The sequence below is a fragment of the Sus scrofa genome, chromosome 2 (assembly GCF_054392235.1).
Source record: "Sus scrofa isolate SSC_HxYL_T2T_F1_AM1 chromosome 2, Sscrofa_HxYL_maternal_Yorkshire_Landrace_v2.0, whole genome shotgun sequence".
Taxonomy (NCBI): domain Eukaryota; kingdom Metazoa; phylum Chordata; class Mammalia; order Artiodactyla; family Suidae; genus Sus; species Sus scrofa.
The window spans coordinates 144,537,138-144,560,119 of NC_139384.1; the positions used below are offsets into that span (position 1 = coordinate 144,537,138).

The following is a 22,982-nucleotide window of genomic DNA, read 5'->3' on the forward strand; positions in this document are numbered from 1 at the left end:
TTCTTCACCAACATTTCCAATTATTTCCCTTTTTAATTACAGCCATTCCAATGGATGTGAATAGTATCTCTGGGTGGTTTTTATTTGCATTTCCCTGATGATTAATGCTGCTGAACATCTTTTTATGTGCTGACCATCCATCAGACTGATTTTTGCTTCTTACAAAAACTGCTGACCCATCCAAAACCATTTTCAAAACACAGTAAGTTTTCCAGTGCTGAGGCAATTGCTCTGATGTACTTTTCTTGGCTCTCTCTGTGAACTGCCATTCTCCATGTTCTGAGATCCTGCCGAGAGGCTTTACATACGGGTTTCACTTGGTTTGGGGCTGCCCATTGTTGAACTTCAGCTCAACTAAATACATGGAAACTTGCAAAATCTTTCAGAATAATGTTGTAGTTAAGATCTGGCTAAGGCAAGTGTTTTTTCTAACTCCTTGAGCTGCATATTGCCTTGAGTAATCATCATTCGGATTGTATACTCTTCGGTGGCATTTTTGTTTCTTTTGAATTCTTCCCTTGCCCAGTCCTTCAGGTATCTGCGATCAGAATCATTTGGAACTTCCCGAATTGCTTGCAAAATCCTTCTGTAGAGGAGGAGAACTTGCTGCCTTCTCATGAACTGTTTTAGCGTTAGCGTCGCTGGGGATAAGCGAGAAGTGGCCATGTCCTCCAGTTAGCTTGGTTCTCCCACATAACAGTTATTATTAAGATTCTATGTTGTACACACTGCCCTGCAGCTTAATTTTCTTTATTTCACGATGTCTTATAGACTTAACCATACTATTATATATAGATTCCTTCTAAGAGATGCGTAGTATTCTACTATATGAAAATACCACCGTTTATTAAGGCAGGTTCCCCTTGCTGACAGGCATTTAAGTCACCTCCTGTTTTTTTGCTATTACAAATAATGCTCAAGTGAACATTCTTTTTTTTTTTTTTCTTTTTTTTTTTTTCTTTTTGCTATTTCTTGGGCCACTCCCGCAGCATATGGAGATTCCCAGGCTAGGGGTCCAGTCGGAGCTGTAGCCATCGGCCTACACCAGAGCCACAGCAACGCGGGATCCGAGCCGCGTCTGCAACCTACACCACAGCTCACGGCAACGCCGGATCGTTAACCCACTGAGCAAGGGCAGGGACCGAACCCACAACCTCATGGTTCCTAGTCGGATTCGTTAACCACTGCGCCACGACAGGAACTCCATCAAGTGAAAATTCTAAACCATATCTTAGGCATATGCAATGTTTCTCCAGGGCAGATAACAATAAAGAGAATTCACTGAATGTGCAAAACAGATTTTACAACTCCTATTGTGCAAAAAGAGTAACTTGACCATTTTCTTTTAAAGAACTTATTTTAAATATTAGAATGCCTTGTTTGCAAAGAACTCTGATTAAAACTTACTCCTTTCCATTATGCTGTAATTGTCCTCAGAGGAGTCAAAAAATTTAAAAATTGACTCATCTACTTGGTTACTTTTTTTTTTTTTTTTGTCTTTTTTTGCCTTTTCTTGGGCCGCTCCTGCGGCATATGGAGGTTCCCAGGCTAGGGGTCGAATCGCAGCTATAGCCACTGGTCTACACCTGAGCCACAGCAGCACAGGATCCGAGCCGCGTCTGCAACCTACACCACAGCTCACGGCAACGCTGGATCGTTAACCCACTGAGCAAGGGCAGGGATCGAACCTGCAACCTCATGGTTCCCAGTCAGATTCGTTAACCACTGCGCCACCACAGGAACTCCCTTGGTTACTATTTATATACTGCAGCAAATACTATTAGTAATCTACCAAATATCTTATTCTTGATCTTTTGAAGTTCAATCTGTTTTAGGGAAACAATGCGCCCAAGTGAAAAAAAAAACAAAAAAAAACTGCATTTCAGAGATGCCCTTGCAGACTTGAGATTTAGAGTTGATCTCTATACTCAAACAGTTAAACCAATGGTTGGAGTGGCGGCTTTCAGAACTACCCATTTACACACATTCAACACAGACCTAATGGAATATAAAGGGAGGTCACTGGAGATGGAGATGCCACATGAGGACCACAATGCAACAAGTACATTCATATTAACTCTAGCCAAGTAGAAAGATAAGGAAGCTTTGATCTCTGAGACCCATGTATATCATCCCCAGATGGCCTACCTCTAGGCTTATCATATGAAGAAAACAATCCCTTTCATTATACATAACTCTTTTATATTAGTTTTTTATATATTCATTTACATATTATTTTTCCTTCCTTGGTGCTGTAGTCTTAGTTTTGTTTTAATAAAGGCACAATGTTATCTTTTAAGAAAAATAATCACTTCTCATATACCCAGATTACTAAAGGAAGCATTCATCTATTCTTGGAATTTGGTTAAAACACAATTTTTATTTCTAGGCAGATAAGTTCAGGTATTAAAAACATTTTAGAAACAGAGCAGAATAATTTTTTTTTTTTTTTTTTTTTTTGTCTTTTTGCTATTTTTGGGCTGCTCACGTGGCATATGGAGGTTCTCAGGCTAGGGGTCGAATCAGAGCTGTAGCCACTGGCCTATGCGAGAGACACAGCAACTCAGGATCCCAGCCATGTCTACGACCTACATCACAGCTCACGGCAACACCGGATCCTTATCCCACTGAGCAAGGGTAGGGACCGAATCCACAACCTCATGGTTCCTAGTCGGGTTCGTTAACCACTGTGCCAGACGGGAACTCCAGAGCAGAATAATTTTTAAATCATAAAGTAGTTTGTTTTCCTTTTATGACCAATAATACAAATTTTACTTGGCAATCTAAATTGCTTCTGGATAACGACAGAAATGAGAATCTTTGCTTACAGGCTCTTTTTGTTACAATGTGTCTAATTACATTCTTATTTTAACTAAAAATATTATTTATTATATTAGGCAAACTATACAAACTTGAATGTCAAGACATTTACACATTTTAATACTACAAATAGATATGTTAACACCAGAGAGTTATCATGAATGTCACTGACATGTTACATATTCTAATGTGACATAATCTATACTGAAGGGTATAATTAAGAAAGTGCGGAGTTCCCATCGTGGCACAGTGGTTAACGAATCCGACTAGGAACCATGAGGCTGCGGGTTCAATCCCTGGCCTTGCTCAGTTGGTTTAGGGTCCGGTGTTGCCGTAAGCTGTGGTGTAGGTCGCAGACGCGGCTCGGATCCCGTGTTGCTGTGGCTCTGGCATAGGCCGACGGCTACAGCTCCGATTCGACCCCTAGCCTGGGAACCTCCATATGCTGCCGGAGCGGCCCAAGAAATGGCAAAAAAAAGAAAAAAAAAAAAAGAAAAAAAGAAAGTGCTATTATTTTTAATGCCTTTTTTTTTTTTTTTACAAGGACCTTATTTAAAAGGTCAATTTTTTGAAAGTTCTCATTGCTAGAAGCAATAATCCATAATACTGGATAAATCAAAGATACTGTTATAGTTACCTGAAATAACATTTTATAAAGCATAGCGAACTATATACTATAATAATTCAATGCCTTCTTGCTAAAAAAGAGTATTTCTAAAACCATAATTAACCTACTATTAGAGTATCTGGATATATGACCTAGGAATATGTATTTGCTAAAAAACCTTTAGGGATTTTAACCAAAATGAGAGTTATAATCACTCACTGCTTCAGGGTTTCTACAGTCTGGATCCATTTGCTAATACTCATATTTAACCACATAACATTAAGAAGACAATTTTGTACAACTGATTGAATTAGAAAACTTCCAAATTGGCGTTAAGCATGATGATGTTACATAGGACAGTACTATCAGGAACTTATTAGGGCTTCATGCCTCAGACAGATGAGAAATAGAGGAGGGTGAGGGGAATGACCCAGGACCTCCAAATATCAGGATTCATTTAACTTCAGAGCTCTTTCACATAGACTGTCACACTGAAACGGTATAAGGGTCAGCTTATAGCCAAACACAATTACCTTATTATAAATAAATTAAAAGACCTGGATTCTATTTTGGTACTGCTAAATATAAAACACTGTGATTCAATTATGCAAGTATGAATTACACAAATTCACATCAGGCGACATTTGCTTAGTATGAAACCAAGTACTAATCCTATGTAAAATGTAACACGTTTACAGAGAAGTTCTTATGTAGTTACTGATTTGCTTAATTTTTTATTTAATTTAATTTATTTTTGTATTTTTAGGCATGAGAAAGTTCCCCAGCTAGGGGTCGAATCAGAGCTGCAGCTGCCGGCCTACACCACAGCCACAGCCAACTCCAGGTCCAAGCCGCATCTGGAACCTATGCCACAGCTTGCAGCAATGAATTCTATATTTTAAAGATCCATAGTAGTTTTGAAAAAAGTTAATATTATATTTCTGATAACATATGCTTTAGCCACATTTTAATTTTATACTACAGCTGAAGAGTATTATTTTATATTTATCTTCATATTTCAATATTTTACAAGTATATAAAATAAGAATTTATTCTGGTAGCCAATGAAGAAGAGAAAATACCCCTGCTACCTGGCCCCAAAGCTCTCTGTACTTCCCCTATTCTTAGATTTATTGAAGTTCATAAACTTACTTGTTTAATTATCTGTCTCCCCAGCTACACTATAAGGCCCAGAAGGGTAACGGCTAGTCCCTGTTATATCGCCGGTCTCTAAGGTGGGACATAACCTACTGTAGGTACTCAAACTTGCAAATGAATAATTAAATAACATCAATGATCTTACCTGGTACTTAGGACACTGGTCTTTTGCATCAGAAGATGAAGTCATGGAACTATCTAAAGAGGAAGAACTGTCTCCTCCAGGTTTCAGTTGGCAACATTTCCCAAAGACTTTAACTTGAGCATCACTGCAGAGTTTCTGAAAGAGAGATTTATTCCCATTCACACTTTAACAGATGCTTCATCACATATAAATTATAGCATAAAAATTTTTGGAAAAACCAAGGATGAAATAATTTGAAATAATATAACCTTAATATAACGACTATTTGCATTCTTCTATTTTCTCCAATACTGTTTTCTATTCCTTGTCTCATAATTACAGTAATATTTGTGGGGAGATTTTTTTTTACTATACTTCTATCACTGAAATTATTAAATTATGGGAATTTTTCTGTATTACAATGATCTATACAATGTCCATTGTCAGGGAGTGAATAATACACTGCAGCAGTTTTCAAATTATCTGATCTCAAAATTTCTTTATGCTCTTAAAAATCATTTAGGACACCAAAGTCCTTTAGTTTATGTGAGTTACATGTATCAATATTTTCACATATTAGAAATTAAAAAGGAGAAATTTTAAAATATTTACTAATTTATTTACATCCATGACAAGCTAACATAAGAAACATTTTTTTCTGGAAAACAACTGAGGAAAGATGTAGGAATAGGAGGAAGAAATGCAAATGAGACATATACTTCACTGTATAAATTTAATCTTTTAAAATGAGAATGTATCCATATATTTAACAGTTACATTTTTAGTAAGAGCTGAACTTAGAACCAGAAGGTTGTACTGTCTAGTATGGAAGAAGAATCTATTTTTTTCTTTATTCCTTTTTCTCCTCTCCTTCCCCAACAGGTTCTAGAGTGTTCACTGCTGACAACTACCAAAGCTGCACTCCACCAAGGTCTTCGATACTCCTAAAAGCATTGCAATGCTTTATCAGAGTTACGAGTACGTTCTTTCTTCCATCTAATAAACCTCAAGAAAGTTTTCTGATGAAAAGAATATGAATGAAATCACAAGTGTTTGAATATTAACTGTTTTATTTTTATTTTTAATTTAAAAAATTCATTTTTTATTTTGCTTTTTAGGGCAGCACTTGCGGCGCATGGAGGTTCCCAGGCTAGGAGTCTAATCGGAGCTACAGCCGCCGACCTACACCACAGCCACAGCAACGCCAGATCCAAGCCACGTCTGCGACCTACGCACACCACAGCCAGATCCAAGCCACGTCTGCGACCTACGCACACCACTGCCAGATCCTTAACCCACTGAGCGAGGCCAGGGATCAAACCCACAACCTCATGGTTCTTGGTCAGATTTGTTTCTGACGCGCCACGATGGGAACTCCTGAATACTGTTTATAGTTGCCACTATTACCAAAGGCATTGTAAAAGAGAACATCTGATAATTCCAAAATTATTTCTAACCAAAAACATAAAGATAAGACATGAAGAAGTAAAAAGAAAAGGGCTTTAAAACTAAATAGATCTGAATTTAAATCCTGGCTCCTTGGGCAAGTTACTTGACCTCTCTAACCTGTGTTAATAGGGAAAATGAACCCTACCAAATAGGTAGGTTATTTGAGATACTTAAGAAGTATGTATGTATGTCTCTCATTATATATTTACATATTAATGCATTTTAAAAGTGCTCTAGACAGTGTCGACAACTACCATATGCTTACTGATTTGTAGTTATAAATATCTGAAAAAAGTTAAAGTAGGGGGCCAACATAATTAAATGCCTACTCTGGAATCAGGAACTTCTCACTAGATATTTCCATTTATATTATTTCATTTAAATACTAAAATTTTGGTATTTTTAGGATCAATATTCTTGGCCATGTTTAGTAACTTCACTACTTACTGATCATTAACAAAATGCTAGGCCTTAAGTATGTTTTTTATAAATACTTTTAGTATGTTTTCTATAAATATAAATAAGTAAAATGGTAGATATTATAGCTCAATTTTACTGATGACAAACGTGAAACCCAGAGAGGTTAGGTAACTTCACAAAGATTACAAGAGCTATTAAGTCTATAATATACTTAGAGTCAAAACCCAGTTGGCCTGACTTAACTTCTACTGCAAACCATCATTTTATCAGTCAACAAAAGTAAATGAATACTATGTGTACCAAGTATGGGAGAATAGAAGTGAATAAAAGTTCTTTTCCTGGAGTTCCCATTGTGGCACAATGGGATCGATCATCATTTTATCAGTCAACAAAAGTAACTGAATACTATGTATACCACGTATGAGAGAACAGAAGTAAATAAAAGTTCTTTTCCTGGAGTTCCCGTTGTGGTGCAATAGGATCAGCAGCATTGTCTCTGCAGCGCCAGGCTGTAGGTTTGATCTCTGGCCCAGGACAGTAGGTAGGTTAAAGGATCCAGCGCTGTCATAACCGTGGTCAAAACGGCGGCTCAGATCTGATCCCTGGTCTGGGAACTCCATATGCCCTGGGGCAGCCAAAAAGGGGAAAAAAAAGACAGAAGAAAAAAAAAAGGTCTTTTCCTTGTGGAACTAAGAATCTAACAAGAGAAAAGAGACTTAACAAATTGGCAGGAGTTCCCATTGTGGCTCAGTGGAAAGGAATCTGACTAGCATCCATGAGCATGCAGGTTTGACCCCTGGCCTTGCCCAGTGGGTTAAGGATCTGATGTTGCCTTGAGCTGTGGCGATGGCCGCAGACGCGGCTCGGATCTGGTGATGCTGTGGCTGTGGAGTAGGCTGGCGGCTATAGCTCCGACTTGACCCCTGGCCTAGGAACCGCCACATGCCATGGGTGCAGCCCTAAAAAGACAAAAACAAAACAAAACAAACAGACAAGTGCGTATAATTAAGCACACACTGCCAATATGGCTAACAAACGTAATAAAGGTAAATACTACATGTTATGTGAGTTAGCTGTTAACTCACACAGCATGTGGTATATGGTCAGGTACTATTCTGTTTTACATACATTTACTCTTTTATTCCTCACAACAGTTCTGTGAAGTGGTTACTATTATGATCCTCATTTTACAGATGAAGAGGTTAAGGAGCAATGATGTTTAAGTGAACTGCCCAAGAAAGCACCTGACTTAGTCTAGGCAGATCAAGGAAGGGACATTTAATCTGGGACTACAAAAACGCACAGGAATTGAGGTGAAAGAAGATGGGAAGGCTAGAAGACATTCCAGGGCAGTTCCCGTTGTGGTGCAGTGGCAACAAATCTGACTAGGAACCAATCATGAGGTTGCAGGTTTGGTCCCTGGCCTCACTCAGTGGCGTTGCCATGAACTGTGGTGTAGGCTGGCAGCTGTAGCTCCAATTCGATCCCTCGCCTGGGAACCTCCATATGCCACGGGTGCAGCTCTAAAAAAAGAGAAAAGAGAGAAAAGAAAAAAGAAAAAAAAGTAGACATCCCAGAATGAGGTAACTATAGGTCCAATTTCTAAATCAAGGAGCAATTTGCTAGAGGGTAGAAAATAACAAACATACATCAGTTCCGGGATTGAAGCATAATTTCTGCTCATGTGCTGTGCCATGGCCCCTCACTAGACCATCTACCAATGAAGTTGCTGCTGTTCGGTTTCAAAAAAGCCATGACTTCAGAATGGGAAAAAGAAAAGACACTGTACAGCTGGGGCGCTGGTGGGAGGAAGGGGTGTTGGGTATAAGAGTGTGCGTGTGTGTGTGTGTGTGTGTGTGTGTGTGTGTGTGTGTGTGTGTGTGTGAGAGAGCGAGAGAACTTTTATGTACACATCTATGCACAAAGTCTTACAGATCTAAAATTTTTCTACAGCAGAACAATCAAAGTCAGAACTGAAACACACATAAGACGCCTTTCCCAATGTTTAATGTGTATATGCAGCCTACATTAATCAGATCACATAAAGCTAGGAAGTTGTGATTAATCTTTGAGGAAGTGATCTCTTTCTTCTGATGTCAGCATTGCAATTTTTAAGATTAATATTTCTTTCTCATCCTGTACAGGGGGTCTCACTGACGAAAGGCTCATTCTGTACGAGATGAGCCTTTAAAAAAAATCTCAGATGAACTTTATAATTTTAACCTGTCAACATACTACATGTTCTTTGGCTCAAAAATGTATAAAATTGCATCTGCAGCTCCTGACCAGTACAACAGTTCTCAGAGCTTCTAAGAATGTGTCTTCCAGTTTATAAGCCTCAATTTGACTCAAATAAAATTCTCTTTATTTCTTCCTAGCCTGATTATTAATTGAATTTCCATTAACACAAGAAATCTAGGTCCCACTCTTCTTTAACTACTCTTTTCCCCACTCCACACAATCCCAATATGTAAAATCATTTTTATTGGTTTACTATTATTCTTTCATTATTTCTCCTCACAAATATAAGCATATTTCTTTTCCTCTTCTCTTACAGAAAAAGTGATTCACTTCTGCCCTTGCATTATTTTCCACTAATATCATAGCAAATCTTTTCATATATCCTTAGGAATCTTCCTTTTTTCTTTTTTTAAAATATAGCTGTATAGTATTCCAGTGTGTAAATATACTACAGCTTATTTAGTCAGTCATCTGTTAATGACTTAGCTGGTGGAACTGCTGGGTCAAAATGAAAATACATATAATTTTGGTAGATACTGGCAGATTACCCTCCATGGATATCATTTCACTCACTCACCCTTACAGCAAAGTACTGTCATTCAACATTTGTGTATTTGGCAATCTAAAAGGAAAGAACTGAAAATCACAAAATAGTTTTAATTTTCATTTCCTTTATTATGAATCAGAGAAGAATGTGCAAAAGCATTTGTTTGTGAACTCTGTTCCTATCCTGCAGCCAATTTTCTACTGAGTGGTTCTCCTGTCTTAATTTCTAGGAATTCCTTTTTGCCATATCTGCATTATATGGACGTTCCCAGGCCAGAGACTGAAGCTGAGCCTGAGCTGCAACCCAAGCCACAGGTGAAGCTACACCAGATCCTTAACTCACTAAGCCAGGCCAGGGATCAAACCCCCACCTCCTCAGCAACCTGGGCCACTATAGTCTATTCTGAATCCATTGTGACAAAGTGGGAACTCCCAAAACTCATTTTAAAAAGGTCAGTATCACCCTGATTCCAAAGACAGAGAAGAACACCACAAGGAAACTGTAGGGTGCAGATTCCTTTCCTCCTTCATAGCTTCCTCTCAGAAGTACTGGTCCCATACTGATTGCTTTTATTCTCTTCTCTTTTTTCCTTTCATTCTACCCAGTTATATGGAGGGTTTCTTGCTCTTTTTGGAGGTCTGGGGTCTTCTGACAGCATTCAGTGGATCTTCTGTGTGAATCATGGTACATGCAGATGGGTTTTTTCTGATGTGTTGTGGAAGAAGATGAGTGCCATGTCCTACTCCTCTGCTATCTTGATCCCAATCCTCTGAACAGGTACTTTTTAAATTGATTTTACATGGAGCCTTAGCTTCCTTCACAACTTTTAACTGTAAGTTATCTGTATAATATTGAGCTTACTTACTGATTTTTGTATGTTAACTTTCATATAGATTTAATTACCTAACCAAACCCTGTTCTAATTTTGATACCATAATTAAGATTCCACTACTAGGAGTTCCCATCAAGGTGCAGTGGAAATGAATCCAACTAGGAACCATGAGATTGGGGGTTCGATCCTTGGCCTCACTCACTCACCATGAGCTGGGGTGTAGGTTGCAGACGTGGCTCAGATGTGATGTTGCTGTGGCTATGCTATAGGCTGGCAGCTGTAGCTCTGAATGGACCCCTAGCCTGGGAACCTCCATATGCCACAACTACGGCCCTGAAAAGCAAACACACACACACATACACAAAGATTCAACTACTGGCACATGTACAATGCTTCAGAGTGTACAAGACTCTGACATATTAAAATTTATATTCACCTTCCAAAGTTATGTGAATCTGCTAAAATACAACTTTTCCCTGTATTATAGTCAATGAAGGCTGAAACAGGTGAATGACAATGTGTTTTCACTGGGAACACATAACAAAGCACTGGATTATTGCTGACACAAAAACAATGTCCAGGATAGAGACAGTATCATATGAACAAATCACACTTGATCCATGTAGCTATATTAGGGTTCAGAGAAACTACATCTCAATAATTTTTACATTTCACCTAAACAATGAATAAGGTATGAATATCAAATGTAAAAAAAATAAATAAACTTTTAAAAGAAATTTCTTGATTAAAATCACTGAAAGTTAATAAATAAGTCATTTTTTCCCAGAATATACTAGACCTGGAAAATGTATGTTCTGAGGAAGCTATCCGTCGATTAGTATAATTTTATTTCAGCTCTATAAGACAATATTCAGGAAACTGCTAATGCCTTAACTATCTCATCATTCTGTGTGGACCGAAAACATCACATAAGAAGTTTAAATTTATCAGTTACATCACATGGTCCTTTTTTGCCTATACAAAACCCCCATGATTTTAAACTACTTTAGGAAAGTAGAATCAGAAAGGATTCATAAAGTTGTTATAAAAGAAGCCTTAAAAGACGGTAACTCTTCATTTAGGGAAAAGATGAGGACACATAAAAGAAGTGAAACTGGAAGGCTGTTTGATTTCTAGTCAATGAAGAGTCTTGAGAAGAGTCTGAAAAAGTAGCAGGTTTACAGAAAACTTTCAGAAGACTGAGGAATGAGTGGATAGTATGAGATCAGAGCCAGCATACAGTTTACTACTGAGACACAGGGGCACAGAGATGAGACTAAGAGAAACAAAGAACAAAGAGGAGACATTGAGGAGAGACCAAAAGATAGAAAGAAGAGATTGAGATGAGACACTGAGTAAAGCCTGAGAGTAGTGAAGCAGAGAGACTAAGAGACACCAACAAACACTAAGAAAGAAAACTGAGGACAAAAAAGAGACATACAGAAAAAAAACAGAAGGACATACGCATAGAGGAGAAAGTAAAAGGACAATTATTTTGTTGGTGTTGGATAAAGAGGCTTCATGAAGCCTTTGCAGGCAAAGGAAAAAAAGCTAACCGATTTGCAGTCAAAGGAAAGAACTAACTGAGAAGGAAGAGGGAAACATAAGAAGGAAAGAAGACTAATGAAGCATCAATTCAGAGAAGGTAGGCAGTGAGAGTTTAAGAAAGAATGAGTCGAGACTCACAGGACTCGAAGACAAAAGGGAAGAATGCTAAAGAAACACACAATGAAAAGGATTAATCAAGACAAATAGTAATGGAGAGGTCATATATTGCAATTCAATGGAATATTATCAAGCACAAAAAACTTCTTTAAATATTTGCTAAAAAATAATCAAGGGGTTTGATCCCTAGACCCACTCAGTGGGTTAAGGATCTGGCATTACTGTGGCTGTGGCGGGCAGCTTGGATTCGACCCCTAGCCTGGGAACTTCCATATGCTGCCAGTACAGCCCTAAAAAGCAGGGGCGGGGGGAAATCAAGAGAGCACTGCTTAATCAATAATCAGCAACCTGTCGGTCTAAGCCAAGCTCTACTGAGACAATATGCAGCTAGCCTGAGATTTCACATGTCTGCCTAACCATCTATAATTCTATGACTCTTAAGCATTTTCACTACTCAGCTATTCAAACCAAAACAAGGAATTCATTCAACACTTCCTTCTCCCTCCCTCAGCCCCTCATTTCCAACCATTCTTTATGTAACACTCAAAATAATTTTTTCACTATATTCTAAAAAAGTGACAGGTAACTGACATACTGCATTATATTAGTTTCAGATGTAAAACAAAATAATTTGGTATTTGTGTACAATGATGTCCACAGTACGTCAATCATCCATCACTACACACACTTAAAACTTTTCTTCTTATGAGACCTTTTCAGATCTATTTTCTCAGCAACCTTCAAATATACAATACGGTAAAATTAACTATATTGATTATGATGTACATTACATCCCATGACTTACTTATTTTATAACTGAATGTTTATTCCTTTTGACCCCCTTTACCCATCGTTCCCACTCTCCACATCCCACCTCTGGCAAGCACCTATCTGTTCTATTTATGAGTATCAACATCTCTCTCTCTCTCTTTCTTTAACACCCACACCCTCAACATATTAAAGTTCCCAAGCCAGGGACTGAATCTGAGCTGCATATGAGAACTATGTCACAGGTGTAACAACACTGGATCCTTTAACCCACTGTGCAGGGCTAGGGATCAAACCCACACCTCCACAGCAACCTGAGCTACTGTAGTCGGATTCTTAACCCAGTGCACCACGTACGGCAGGAACTGCTGAACATCTTTTAATGTATCCGTTGGCTATCTACATGTTTTCTTGGGAAAACGTCCATTCAGATCCTCTACATACTTTTCAATTAGAATGTTTTGTTTTGTTTTGCTATTGATTGGTATGAGTTATTCTTACATGTATTTTGGCTACTAATCCTTTATCAGATACACAATTTGCACACATTTTTTCCCATTTGGTAGGCTGCCTTTTCACTTTGTTGATGGTTTCTTTCGCTGTACAGAAGCTTCAAGTTTGATGTAGTCTCACTTGTTGATTTTTGCTTTTGTTGCTTTTTGGTTTTGATCTCAAATCCAAAAAATCACTGCTAAGACCAATGTCAAGGAGCTGACTGTTTTCTTCCAGGATTTTTATGGTTACAGGTATTACACTGAAATCTTTAATCCATTTTTAGTTAGTTTTTGTGTATGATGTTAAAGAGTGGTCCAGTTCTTTTACATGTAACTGCCCAGTTTTTCCTGTATCATTTATTGAAGAGACTGTCCTATCCTATGTGAGTTTATTTCTGGACTCTCCATCAACATGATTTTTTGAAATGTTAACGAGATGCCTTCAACAGCTTCCCTTTGCATTTAGAATATAATCTAAATTTCTAACCCAGATACCTATAAAGCCCTAAATAATCTGCCTCCTGCTCTTTCTCCAATTTCATCTCAAGCTGCTCTACATACTACCTTACTATCATTCTAGCCAGACTGGCCTTCTTTCAAATTCTTCAATTCACTAAGCTCCTAAAAGTCACTCTGCAGATTAGATTGCATTTTCTAGTGCTACTAAGAGGAAAATTCATCCCCATATCATACTTCAGTTTCTGCAGATTTCAGTTTGAAATATCACTTCCTCAGTGAGAACATCCTTAACACCCCTTCACCCAAAATGCTGAAAAATAAGTTCCTTCCTGTGAAATCTCATAACACTGTGTTTCTTTCATAGTACCCAATCACAATCTGGTATTCTTTATTTATTTGCTTAACATCTACCTCCCCATGAATACCTAACCGCAGGCACCAAGAGGGCAGAGACTGCTGAATCTCCAAATGCCTAGTGCTGTATAGATACTTAGTTATTTGCACAAATAAATAATGTGTTAGGAAAATTTTGCAAATGTTTTTCTTGTCAGGTTGAAAAAAGTGTCCAGAGAATGGCTAAGAAACCTATAAACAAACCACAATCTCCAAAAAACTAAGAAATGTGTTACCAATCAGAAGAACATCATAAAAGCTGACAATCAAATTAGTTAAAAAATTAGACAAATACTTATTATATGACACTATAGTAGTTGATGAGGATGCTAGTGTAAATAAGACAACAGACCACGTCCAATATATCAATTTTCTATTTTTTTATTTTTGAAGAAGCACCTGTGGCATATGGAAGTTCCCAGGCTAGGGGTCAAATAGGAGCTGCAGCGAAAGACCTATGCCACAGCCATAGCAACGTGGAATCCGAGCCATATCGGGGACCTGCACCACAGCTTGCAGCAATGCAAGACCCTCAACCCACTGAGCAAGGCCAGGGATTGAACCCACATCCTCCCAGAGCCTAGCTGGGTTCTTAAGCCACTGAGCCAAACATAATTCCAGGCTTCCATCTCCAAATTATAGATGGAGGGGAGTGAGAATATTTAGGCCTGAAAGTGTAACAGAAGTAGCAGCAGCAAAGACAACAGCAATTACTTTGGTTTTCTTGGACAAGTTAAAGGCCCTGTACTACTGTTAAATTAGCCAAAAAATATTTCAAAGCATGCTGTTAAAGTCAACAAAATAGATGCTCTTGCTTCTGCTGTATAGTAGGGGGGAAAACACAATGGACTAAGGGCTGGCAATTTAATTTGCTTTGTACCTTGAGACAAATAATTTCCCTCTCTAGGTCACACTTTCCACAATTATAAGATGAGAGATTTGTATCAGATCCTCTTTAAGAATCCCTGTAGCAGAGGTCCTATTGTGGCTCAGCAGAAACGAATCTGACTAGCATCCGTGAGAACACAGGTTTGATCCCTGGCCTCCATCAGTGGGTTAAGGATCCACCACTGCCATGAGCTGTGGTGTAAGTCACAGACCCGGCTCAGATTTGGTGTGGCTGTGGCACAGGCCTGCAGCTGCAGTTCCAATTCAACCGTTAGCCTGAAAACTTCTATATGCTATACATGCAGCCCTTTAAAAAAAAAAAAAAAAAAAAAAAAAAAAAAAGGCAAAAAATAAATAAACAAATTTCAATAAGACCAGAAATGTAAAAAAAAAAATCCCTATACCTCTAATCATATCTCATAATACACTTATATAAGCAAATAAATGTCAAACTACAATATTCTCAGTTACTACACCGGATGCAAATAAGGCAAGTATTTTTTCCATTAAAAGTCCTCAAAATCAATGATCTAAATTTTAAAAACATGGTAAAGATGTTTTATACTAAAAAATAAAAGTACCATAACTGAAATCTTACTCATTTCTTAAATTAAAATATTCAATATTAAATTTGAACCAAATCAATAATGATGCTCACCGATACTGATATGTCCTCATTTTTTCTCTTAACACTGGAGTCAAACAAGACATTTCTCCCTCGTCTTTCACAGTCTTGATATACAATCAGTCGAATTTGGCTTGGATCAAACTCTGGCAAAGGCCAACTTTAAAGAAAAATAAAGATTCATGAGAATTACTTAAACATTCCACATAAACTCCCAGAAATAAAACTTATACAATAAAACTCAGAGTTGTATTACCACTCAAGATTACATAGACCTTTATATAAAATACCACCATTTAGTTCAGGGCTGAAAATTTACATAGCTATGACATTTTACATAAAGAAGAATAAAAGTTGTGACAAGTATCATTCAATGTGCACAAAATACGTTTATATTCATATTCATGAATCTAAAAATATCTAATAGAAATATGTAAGTGCATTTAATATAATAAAAATACATACTAATTTCATGGCTTGGACCCAGATGGAATAAGGTTAACCCAATTTTTAAATAGTTTTGTTACTGTTTCTTTAATATGAAAATGTAAACAAAAAGTTTTCAGTTTAAAATAACAGTAGCTAATTAATATAAAATAAAAACAAGTAAAAAAAGTAATGAATGACCAAATAGGATAGAAATTCCTAACACATAGTTGGTGTGAGTAAAAACTGGCATAATCTCTTTAGAGAAGGGGATTTTTTGTGGAAAATGGTTTTTTTTTGTTTTTTTTTGTTTTTTTTTTGCCTTTTGTTGCTATTTCTTGGGCCGCTCCCACGGCATATGGAGGTTCCCAGGCTAGGGGTTGAATCGGAGCTGTAGCCACCAGCCTACGCCAGAGCCACAGCAATGCGGGATCCGAGCCGCGTCTGCAACCTACACCACAGCTCACGGCAACGCCGGATCGTTAACCCACTGAGCAAGGGCAGGGACCGAACCCGCAACCTCGTGGTTCCTAGTCGGATTCGTTAACCACTGCGCCACGACGGGAACTCCGGAAAATGGGTTTTTAAATATATACACTATAATTAGATAAAATCTAGTAATAATGAAGTTGACCCAGCGCATTCCAATCCAGAAAAGTATGCCATTATACAAGAATGTTTATAGCAGCATAGTTTATGGTAGTTGAAAACTGGAAACAATTCACATATTTACCAACAAAATGGGTAAATACAGTATATTCACCCTATGAAACACTACACAACAAACATAATAAATGAACTTCAGCTACAGGCAAAACCACAGATGGACACTGAGCAAAAGAAATCAGACAATGATATACAAACAGTTACTATATTTTGCCATTTATAGAAAGGTTTAAATCTGGTAAAGCAAGTTTTATCAAGGGATGCATACTTAGTTTTAAAAACTATAAGGAAAACGAAGGAAATGATGGCTTCAAAAGTCTGGAGAGGAATTCCCGTTGAGGCTCAATGGGTTAAGAACCCAACCTAGTGTCCATGAGGATATAGGTTCAATTGGTGGCCTTGCTCAGCAGGTTAAGGATCCATGTTGCCACAAGCTACACCACAGGTCACAGATGTGACTTGGATCTGATGTTGCTGTGACTGTGGTATAGGCCTACAGCTGCAGCTAAAATGTGAACCCTAGCCTGGGAACTTCCATATGCCACAGGTGTGGTCATAAAAGAAAAAAAAAACTGACCAAAAGAAAAATAAATAGACAAAATAAAATGAAATAAAACAACTCAAAACAGAAAAAAAGAGTTTTGAGAGTGGTTATCTCTGAGAGATAGGTGAGGGATGGTAGGGGATTAACCCGGAACAGACTTCCCAGGAGGATTAGGGTACTAAGTTCTCTTTTTTGACTAGATAATGCTTACACAGATACTCACTTTGCAGTACAAAAGAAAGAAAGAAAGAAAGAAAGAAAGAAAGAAAGAAAGAAAGAAGCCACTGGGTTTGTTTTATGTAATTTTATACATATACTATATTTCAATTAAAAACATTAAGGGAGTAATAAGTGAGATGAGGAAGAGAAAGAAAGAGCGAAAACAATGAATTGTATGATAGAGATACTAACCTGGTGAACTGAACACAATACAACTTATGGGATAGCTGCCAAGAAAGAGGAGAACTGTCATCCCAGGAACTGTTTGTCATCAGTTAGGCTGAATGGTCAATTTCTCACAAATCATCAGTCACAGCTCTTGATTGCCTACCTTCATTTCCTTAAGAGAACCTTAACCATAACCCTGCCAATGCATGTTTAAAAAAAAAATCTGGCAACATGAAACATCTTCATCTCAAATTCTTTTTTTCCCCCAAATTCTTAACATAAAATATATTTTTAGTTTTCTTCTATCTAATCCTCAGCAAACGCCTACAAATTAATAAAAGACTTACCCCAGAGATTCAGGCTAAACCAGATTCATCCTTAGATACAATGATTTGCATTCCACTGCACTCCTTTTACTAAATTGTATTCTGATGTTATGCAAAAGAAACTATACGAAACAGACTGACAGAGAAGGAAAATCAGGAAGGAGGTCTTATGGACACCAAGAAGGAGAAGCACTTTAGAGAGGAAGAAGAAATACCATGGCTGTTACTAAAAAGTATTCCCTAGCTTTAGATACAAAGAAGTCATTGGTGACCATGGCAAGGACACTTCTAAGAACAGAGTATAGGGGTCAGATAGCAGATTAAGGGTGAATGGGAATAAAGAACACAGTGAGTTTAAGACAACTGTCAAGGAAAAAGAAAAGGGAATCATAAAGAAGTGTGACAGCTATGTTGTTATTCAAACACCTGAACAGGTTTACAACTGATGAAAAAGAACGGGAAGGGGAAGGGAGATAGTGACTGGTCAAGTAAGGTCTCTAAGGAAATGGATGAGGAAAGAAAATAGAGTACAACAAAAGAGTCAGCCTCAGAAGAAAAGATAACCCCTGTACTTTGATAAAAAGAAAGGAAGCAAAGACAGACATGGGCACAGAAAGATTCATAGATGTGAAGGTAAGAATGAGGGGATTCTTACCGAAGAGCTCTATTTTCTTTGTAAAGAAGGTGAAAGAAAATAAAGGATAGGTTGTAAAATGTGGGACCAGTATAGAGAGTAAAAAGAGAGCAGTGATCTTGGGATAAGAAAATATGCTGGCTAGGAAACAAAGTTTCTTGGAAATTCTGTTAGTCTACATGCGGTTAAAGGCTATGAATAAATACCAGCCACAATCTACACAGTTGGATTTGGATCAGACTGAACCAAGGTAACGATTTTGATGGGTAGATGGGACAAATGGCCATGGACACAGGTGAGAAGACTGACAGGAGTATAGCTGGAATGACAGACAGTGGAATCTAAGCTAGTTAGAGAAAATAGTCACCCACGACCTACCTTGCCCCTTCTCCTTTCCTTTTCCCCACTGGAAACCACTAGTTTGTTCTCTGCATCTGTGAGTTTGTTTCTTTTTTGTTAGATTCACTATTATGCTTTATTTTTTAGATTTCATATATAAAAGTGATATCATTCAGTATTTGTCTTTCTTTGACTTACTTCATAAACATCTGGGATGGTAAATGTTCTGGAATTAGATAGTAGTGATGGTCCCATAACTTGGTGACTATACTAAAAATAACCCCACTGTGAACAGGTAAATTTTATGGAATGTGAAATTTATCTCAATAACTAACAAGTTAGAATACTTTTCTCCCCGGGGAGTTCCCGTCGTGGCACAGTGGTTAACGTATCCGACTAGGAACCATGAGGTTGTGGGTTTGATCCCTGGCCTTGCTCAGTGGGTTAAGGATCCGGCGTTGCTGTGAGCTATGGTGTAGGTTGCAGACTCGGCTCAGATCCCGAGTTGCTGTGGCTGTGGTGCAGGCCAGCAGCTACACTTCCGATTAGAACCGTAGCCTGGGAACCTCCACATGCCGTGGAAGCGGCCCTAGAAATGGCAAAAAAAAAAAAAAAAAAAAAAAAAAGAATGCTTTTCTCCTGAACTTATCTAAATATTTGTAAAGTATTCTCTGTTAACTCAAAATAAGACTATACGTAAAAGCTAAAATTATAAAGCTTCTAGAAAGAAACATAGAGTTATCTATATAATTGTTGGGCACAAAGATTTCTTAATACACACAAGTTACTGAGCATAAAGGAAAAAATGATAAATTGGACTTCATCAAAATTTAAAACTAGCACATAAAAAACCAATTTTTTTTTAAAAAAAGCCAGTCATAATCTGGAAGGAAATATCTGCGATGTATATAAACAACAAAGGACTTGTAAACAGCCCATATAGGGAGCTCCTATAAAGCAACAAGATGAAAAACTTGTCCAGTTTTGAAAATGGGTGAAAGATGTGGATACTGAAACATAAGATCTATGAATGATGAATGAATGAAAGCACATACAAGAGATGCTAACAGTAATAATCATCAGAGAAATGCAAATTAAAACTCTTCCACACCATTAAAATGTCTAAATTAAAAGGACTAATAACACTAATTGTTGGTAAAACTACGAAACACTTAGAACTTTTTTTTTTGGTCTTTTTTTGCTATTTCTTGGGCTGCTCCCTCGGCATATGGAGGTTCTCAGGCTAGGGGTCTAATCAGAGCTGTAGCCACCAGCCTACGTCAGAGCCACAGCAACGCGGGATCCGAGCCGCATCTGCAACCTACACCACAGCTCACGGCAACGCCGGATCGTTAACCCACTGAGCAAGGGCAGGGACCGAACTCGCAACCTCAGGGTTCCTAGTCAGATTCGTTAACTACTGCGCCACTACGGGAACTCCAGAACTCTTATACATTATTGGTAAGAGTGAAAATTACTTGGCAGCTATGACCCAGCAGTTTTTTCATAGATACTCACCCAGCAGAAATGAAAATACATGTTCAAAGGCTTTCACAGAGAAAGTTCCCCTGTGGTGCAGCAAGTTAAGGACCTGGCATTGCCAAAGCTGTGGCAAAGGCTGCTGCTGCAGGACAGGTTCCATCCCCTGGCCCAGGAACTTCTGCATGCTGCGAGGTGCATGCCCCCAAGAAAACTTTCATAGCTTTATTCCTAATAGCAAAAAATTAGGAACACCCCCAAATGACCATCAATGGGAGACTGAATAAACAAGCTATGATACATTCTTCCAGTGAAATACTATCGAGAAATAACAAGGAATGAATTACTAGTCTTAACACAGATGAACTCTGAAATGATGCTGAGTGAAAAAAATCCAGATATAAAAGCATACATATTGGTCATTCTATTTATGTGGAGTTCTAGACCAGGTAAAACTAATCATGGTGACAAAGGGAATGGACTAGAAAGGTATATGAAGGAACTCTGTGGAGTGACTGAAATGTTCTATACATTTATTGGGGTTGTAGTTAAATAGGTGTATACATTTTCTCAAAATTAATCAAATTATGACTACACCATGAAAAGGCTCACAGTCTAACAGGAAGATAGATAAATAATTTTACCACTGTGATACAGTCTATGACTGAGACAAACTTATAATGTAGGTAAGAGGTCTGCATAGGGAGGTAAGGTATGAATCGCTGAGGAAAAATAATAAATGATACACAATGAATAATAAATAATAGCTAACATATTATTTACTGTGTGTCAGGTACTGTTCCAAGGGCATTACACATGTTAATTCATTGACTCTTCGTAACATCAATTCATTTTCACAACAACTCTATTCCTAATTTACAGGTAAGAAAATTAAGGCATAGAGAGATAAACAACCAGCCTAAAATAACGTAGCTAAATACATGGTAAATGGTAAATTCGGGTTTAGATTCCAAACAGTGTGTCTTTGGAGTTCAGGATCACAACCACTGCTCTGTACTACTGGTTAAGTACTTAAAGCTTGTACTGGCTTCAATTTAGCAAGAAGGGCACCCTCTTCCATGAAAGAGGAAAACTGCATGTGCTATATAATTCTTAGTGACCCTAGCTCTGCAGTGTACTGTGAAACAAGAGCTATAAAAACAGGCTGATGCCAGATGAACGCTCAGAACCATTTCACACAAACACCTAAGAACTTAATTATTTAGGCAATGAGTAAACAGGGGTGTTAAATGATGGATAATAAGATCATCTGTGTATTTAGACAGTCACACTGACAGAAACTTAGAGAAGTGACTAGAGAGAGAGGTATGGAGCTAAGAATAATGTTCTAACCTGAAATAAGAACAGTGCTGAAGGGAGAAAGGGATAGAGCTAGAAGTTCTTTAGGAGACAGAGAAAGGACCGGGAAACTGGACAGGGAGAATGAGGGAGGAGGATGCCTAACTAAGGCTTCAGATTTGATGAAAACAGAGAGGTAGAAAACACAGGAGGAAAGTAAGTTTGGAATAGGGGTGTTTATATTGATTAAGTTCAAGGGGCCTGCGAAACAGCTGCAAAAAGATCTCTGATAATCTTATGAAAAAATGCTCTGGAGTTCAGGAGAGAGGCTTAGACTAGAGTTTGAGACAAAGGAGTTACTGACATATAGTTGGTAGTGAAATTATTCAGGCAGAACACATTAATCGAAAACAGAAAAGAGGAGTTCCCAACATTGTGCAGTGGAAACGAATCCCACTAGGAACCATGAGGTTGCAGGTTCGATCCCTGGCCTGGGAACCTCCATATGCCACCGATATGGCCCTAAAAAGCAAAAAGAGAAAAGAAAGTGAAGGATCAATAAACTAGAATTTTAAGACAAAGCAATATTTTAAAGACAGAGAGTAGAGAAGTCAGGAAAAATCAGTAAAGACAGATCACCAGAGAGAAAAAAGAAAACCCGTGGTAAAGTATTTCAAAAGTCAAGGAAGATGATGAAGCAAAGAACAGTGCACAGTACCAAAGGCTGCAGAAAAGCCAAAAATTTTATAAAGACTCTAAATGTCCATGGAACTTAGAATGTGGTGGCCTTTGGTACTCTTCCAAGAACCATTTCAATAGCGAGGTAGGGGCGGGGGGAGTTATGCAGCAACAGCAACTGATTGAAGTGGGCAAGCTGAGTAAGTAAGATGATAAATATACACCATTTGGAAAGGTTTCCCCTTTATAGGTCAGAAATAATGTGACCATAAAAATGACCATCTAAGCTGAGAATTCTTGAAACTAAAAGTAGGCCCTAAACACACAAAAGAAAACAGATTATCTTGGGCAACCAAGATCTATGGTCATTCCAGATAAGTAGAAGGCTGCAAAAAGGCTGTTTCTTAAAGGAAAAAAATTTGAAAAGACACATGCACATGTGTTTTACATATATATATAGTATGTATGTTACTGTGTGTGTGTGTGTGTGTGTGTGTGTGTGTGTGTGTGTGTGTATCTATCTATCTAAAGGAAAAAACATATATTTAGGGGTATATATTTCCAAACTGATTAGAAGGAATCAGAGAGAATCTAAAAGTAACCAGAAAGAAATGCTAGATTAAGATCCCAAACAAGTTAGGGCACAGCATCTTAGGCAATGCTAATGAACTACAGAATGCAAAGATCTATTACCAAATAAATAGATTTATTATG

The 22,982-nt window shown here is 37.9% G+C and overlaps 1 protein-coding gene and 1 pseudogene across 8 annotated transcripts in view; both read right to left on the reverse strand.

The window, feature by feature from the left end:
- Positions 1-22,982, reverse strand: part of FNIP1 (folliculin interacting protein 1) — a 135,909-nt gene that overhangs the window by 60,807 nt on the left and 52,120 nt on the right. For all 8 annotated transcript variants that reach the window (XR_014838763.1, XR_014838762.1, XM_021085416.2 and 5 more), the window contains 2 exons: positions 15,524-15,650; positions 4,731-4,865 (listed from right to left, as the gene is read on the reverse strand). Coding sequence is in view for 6 of the 8 variants with exons in the window: in XM_021085416.2 (XP_020941075.2) it covers positions 4,731-4,865; positions 15,524-15,650 (262 nt within the window). In the remaining 2 variants the exon portion in view is untranslated. The remainder of the gene's footprint in view (positions 1-4,730; positions 4,866-15,523; positions 15,651-22,982) is intronic.
- Positions 257-813, reverse strand: LOC100519891 (LYR motif-containing protein 2 pseudogene; annotated as a pseudogene).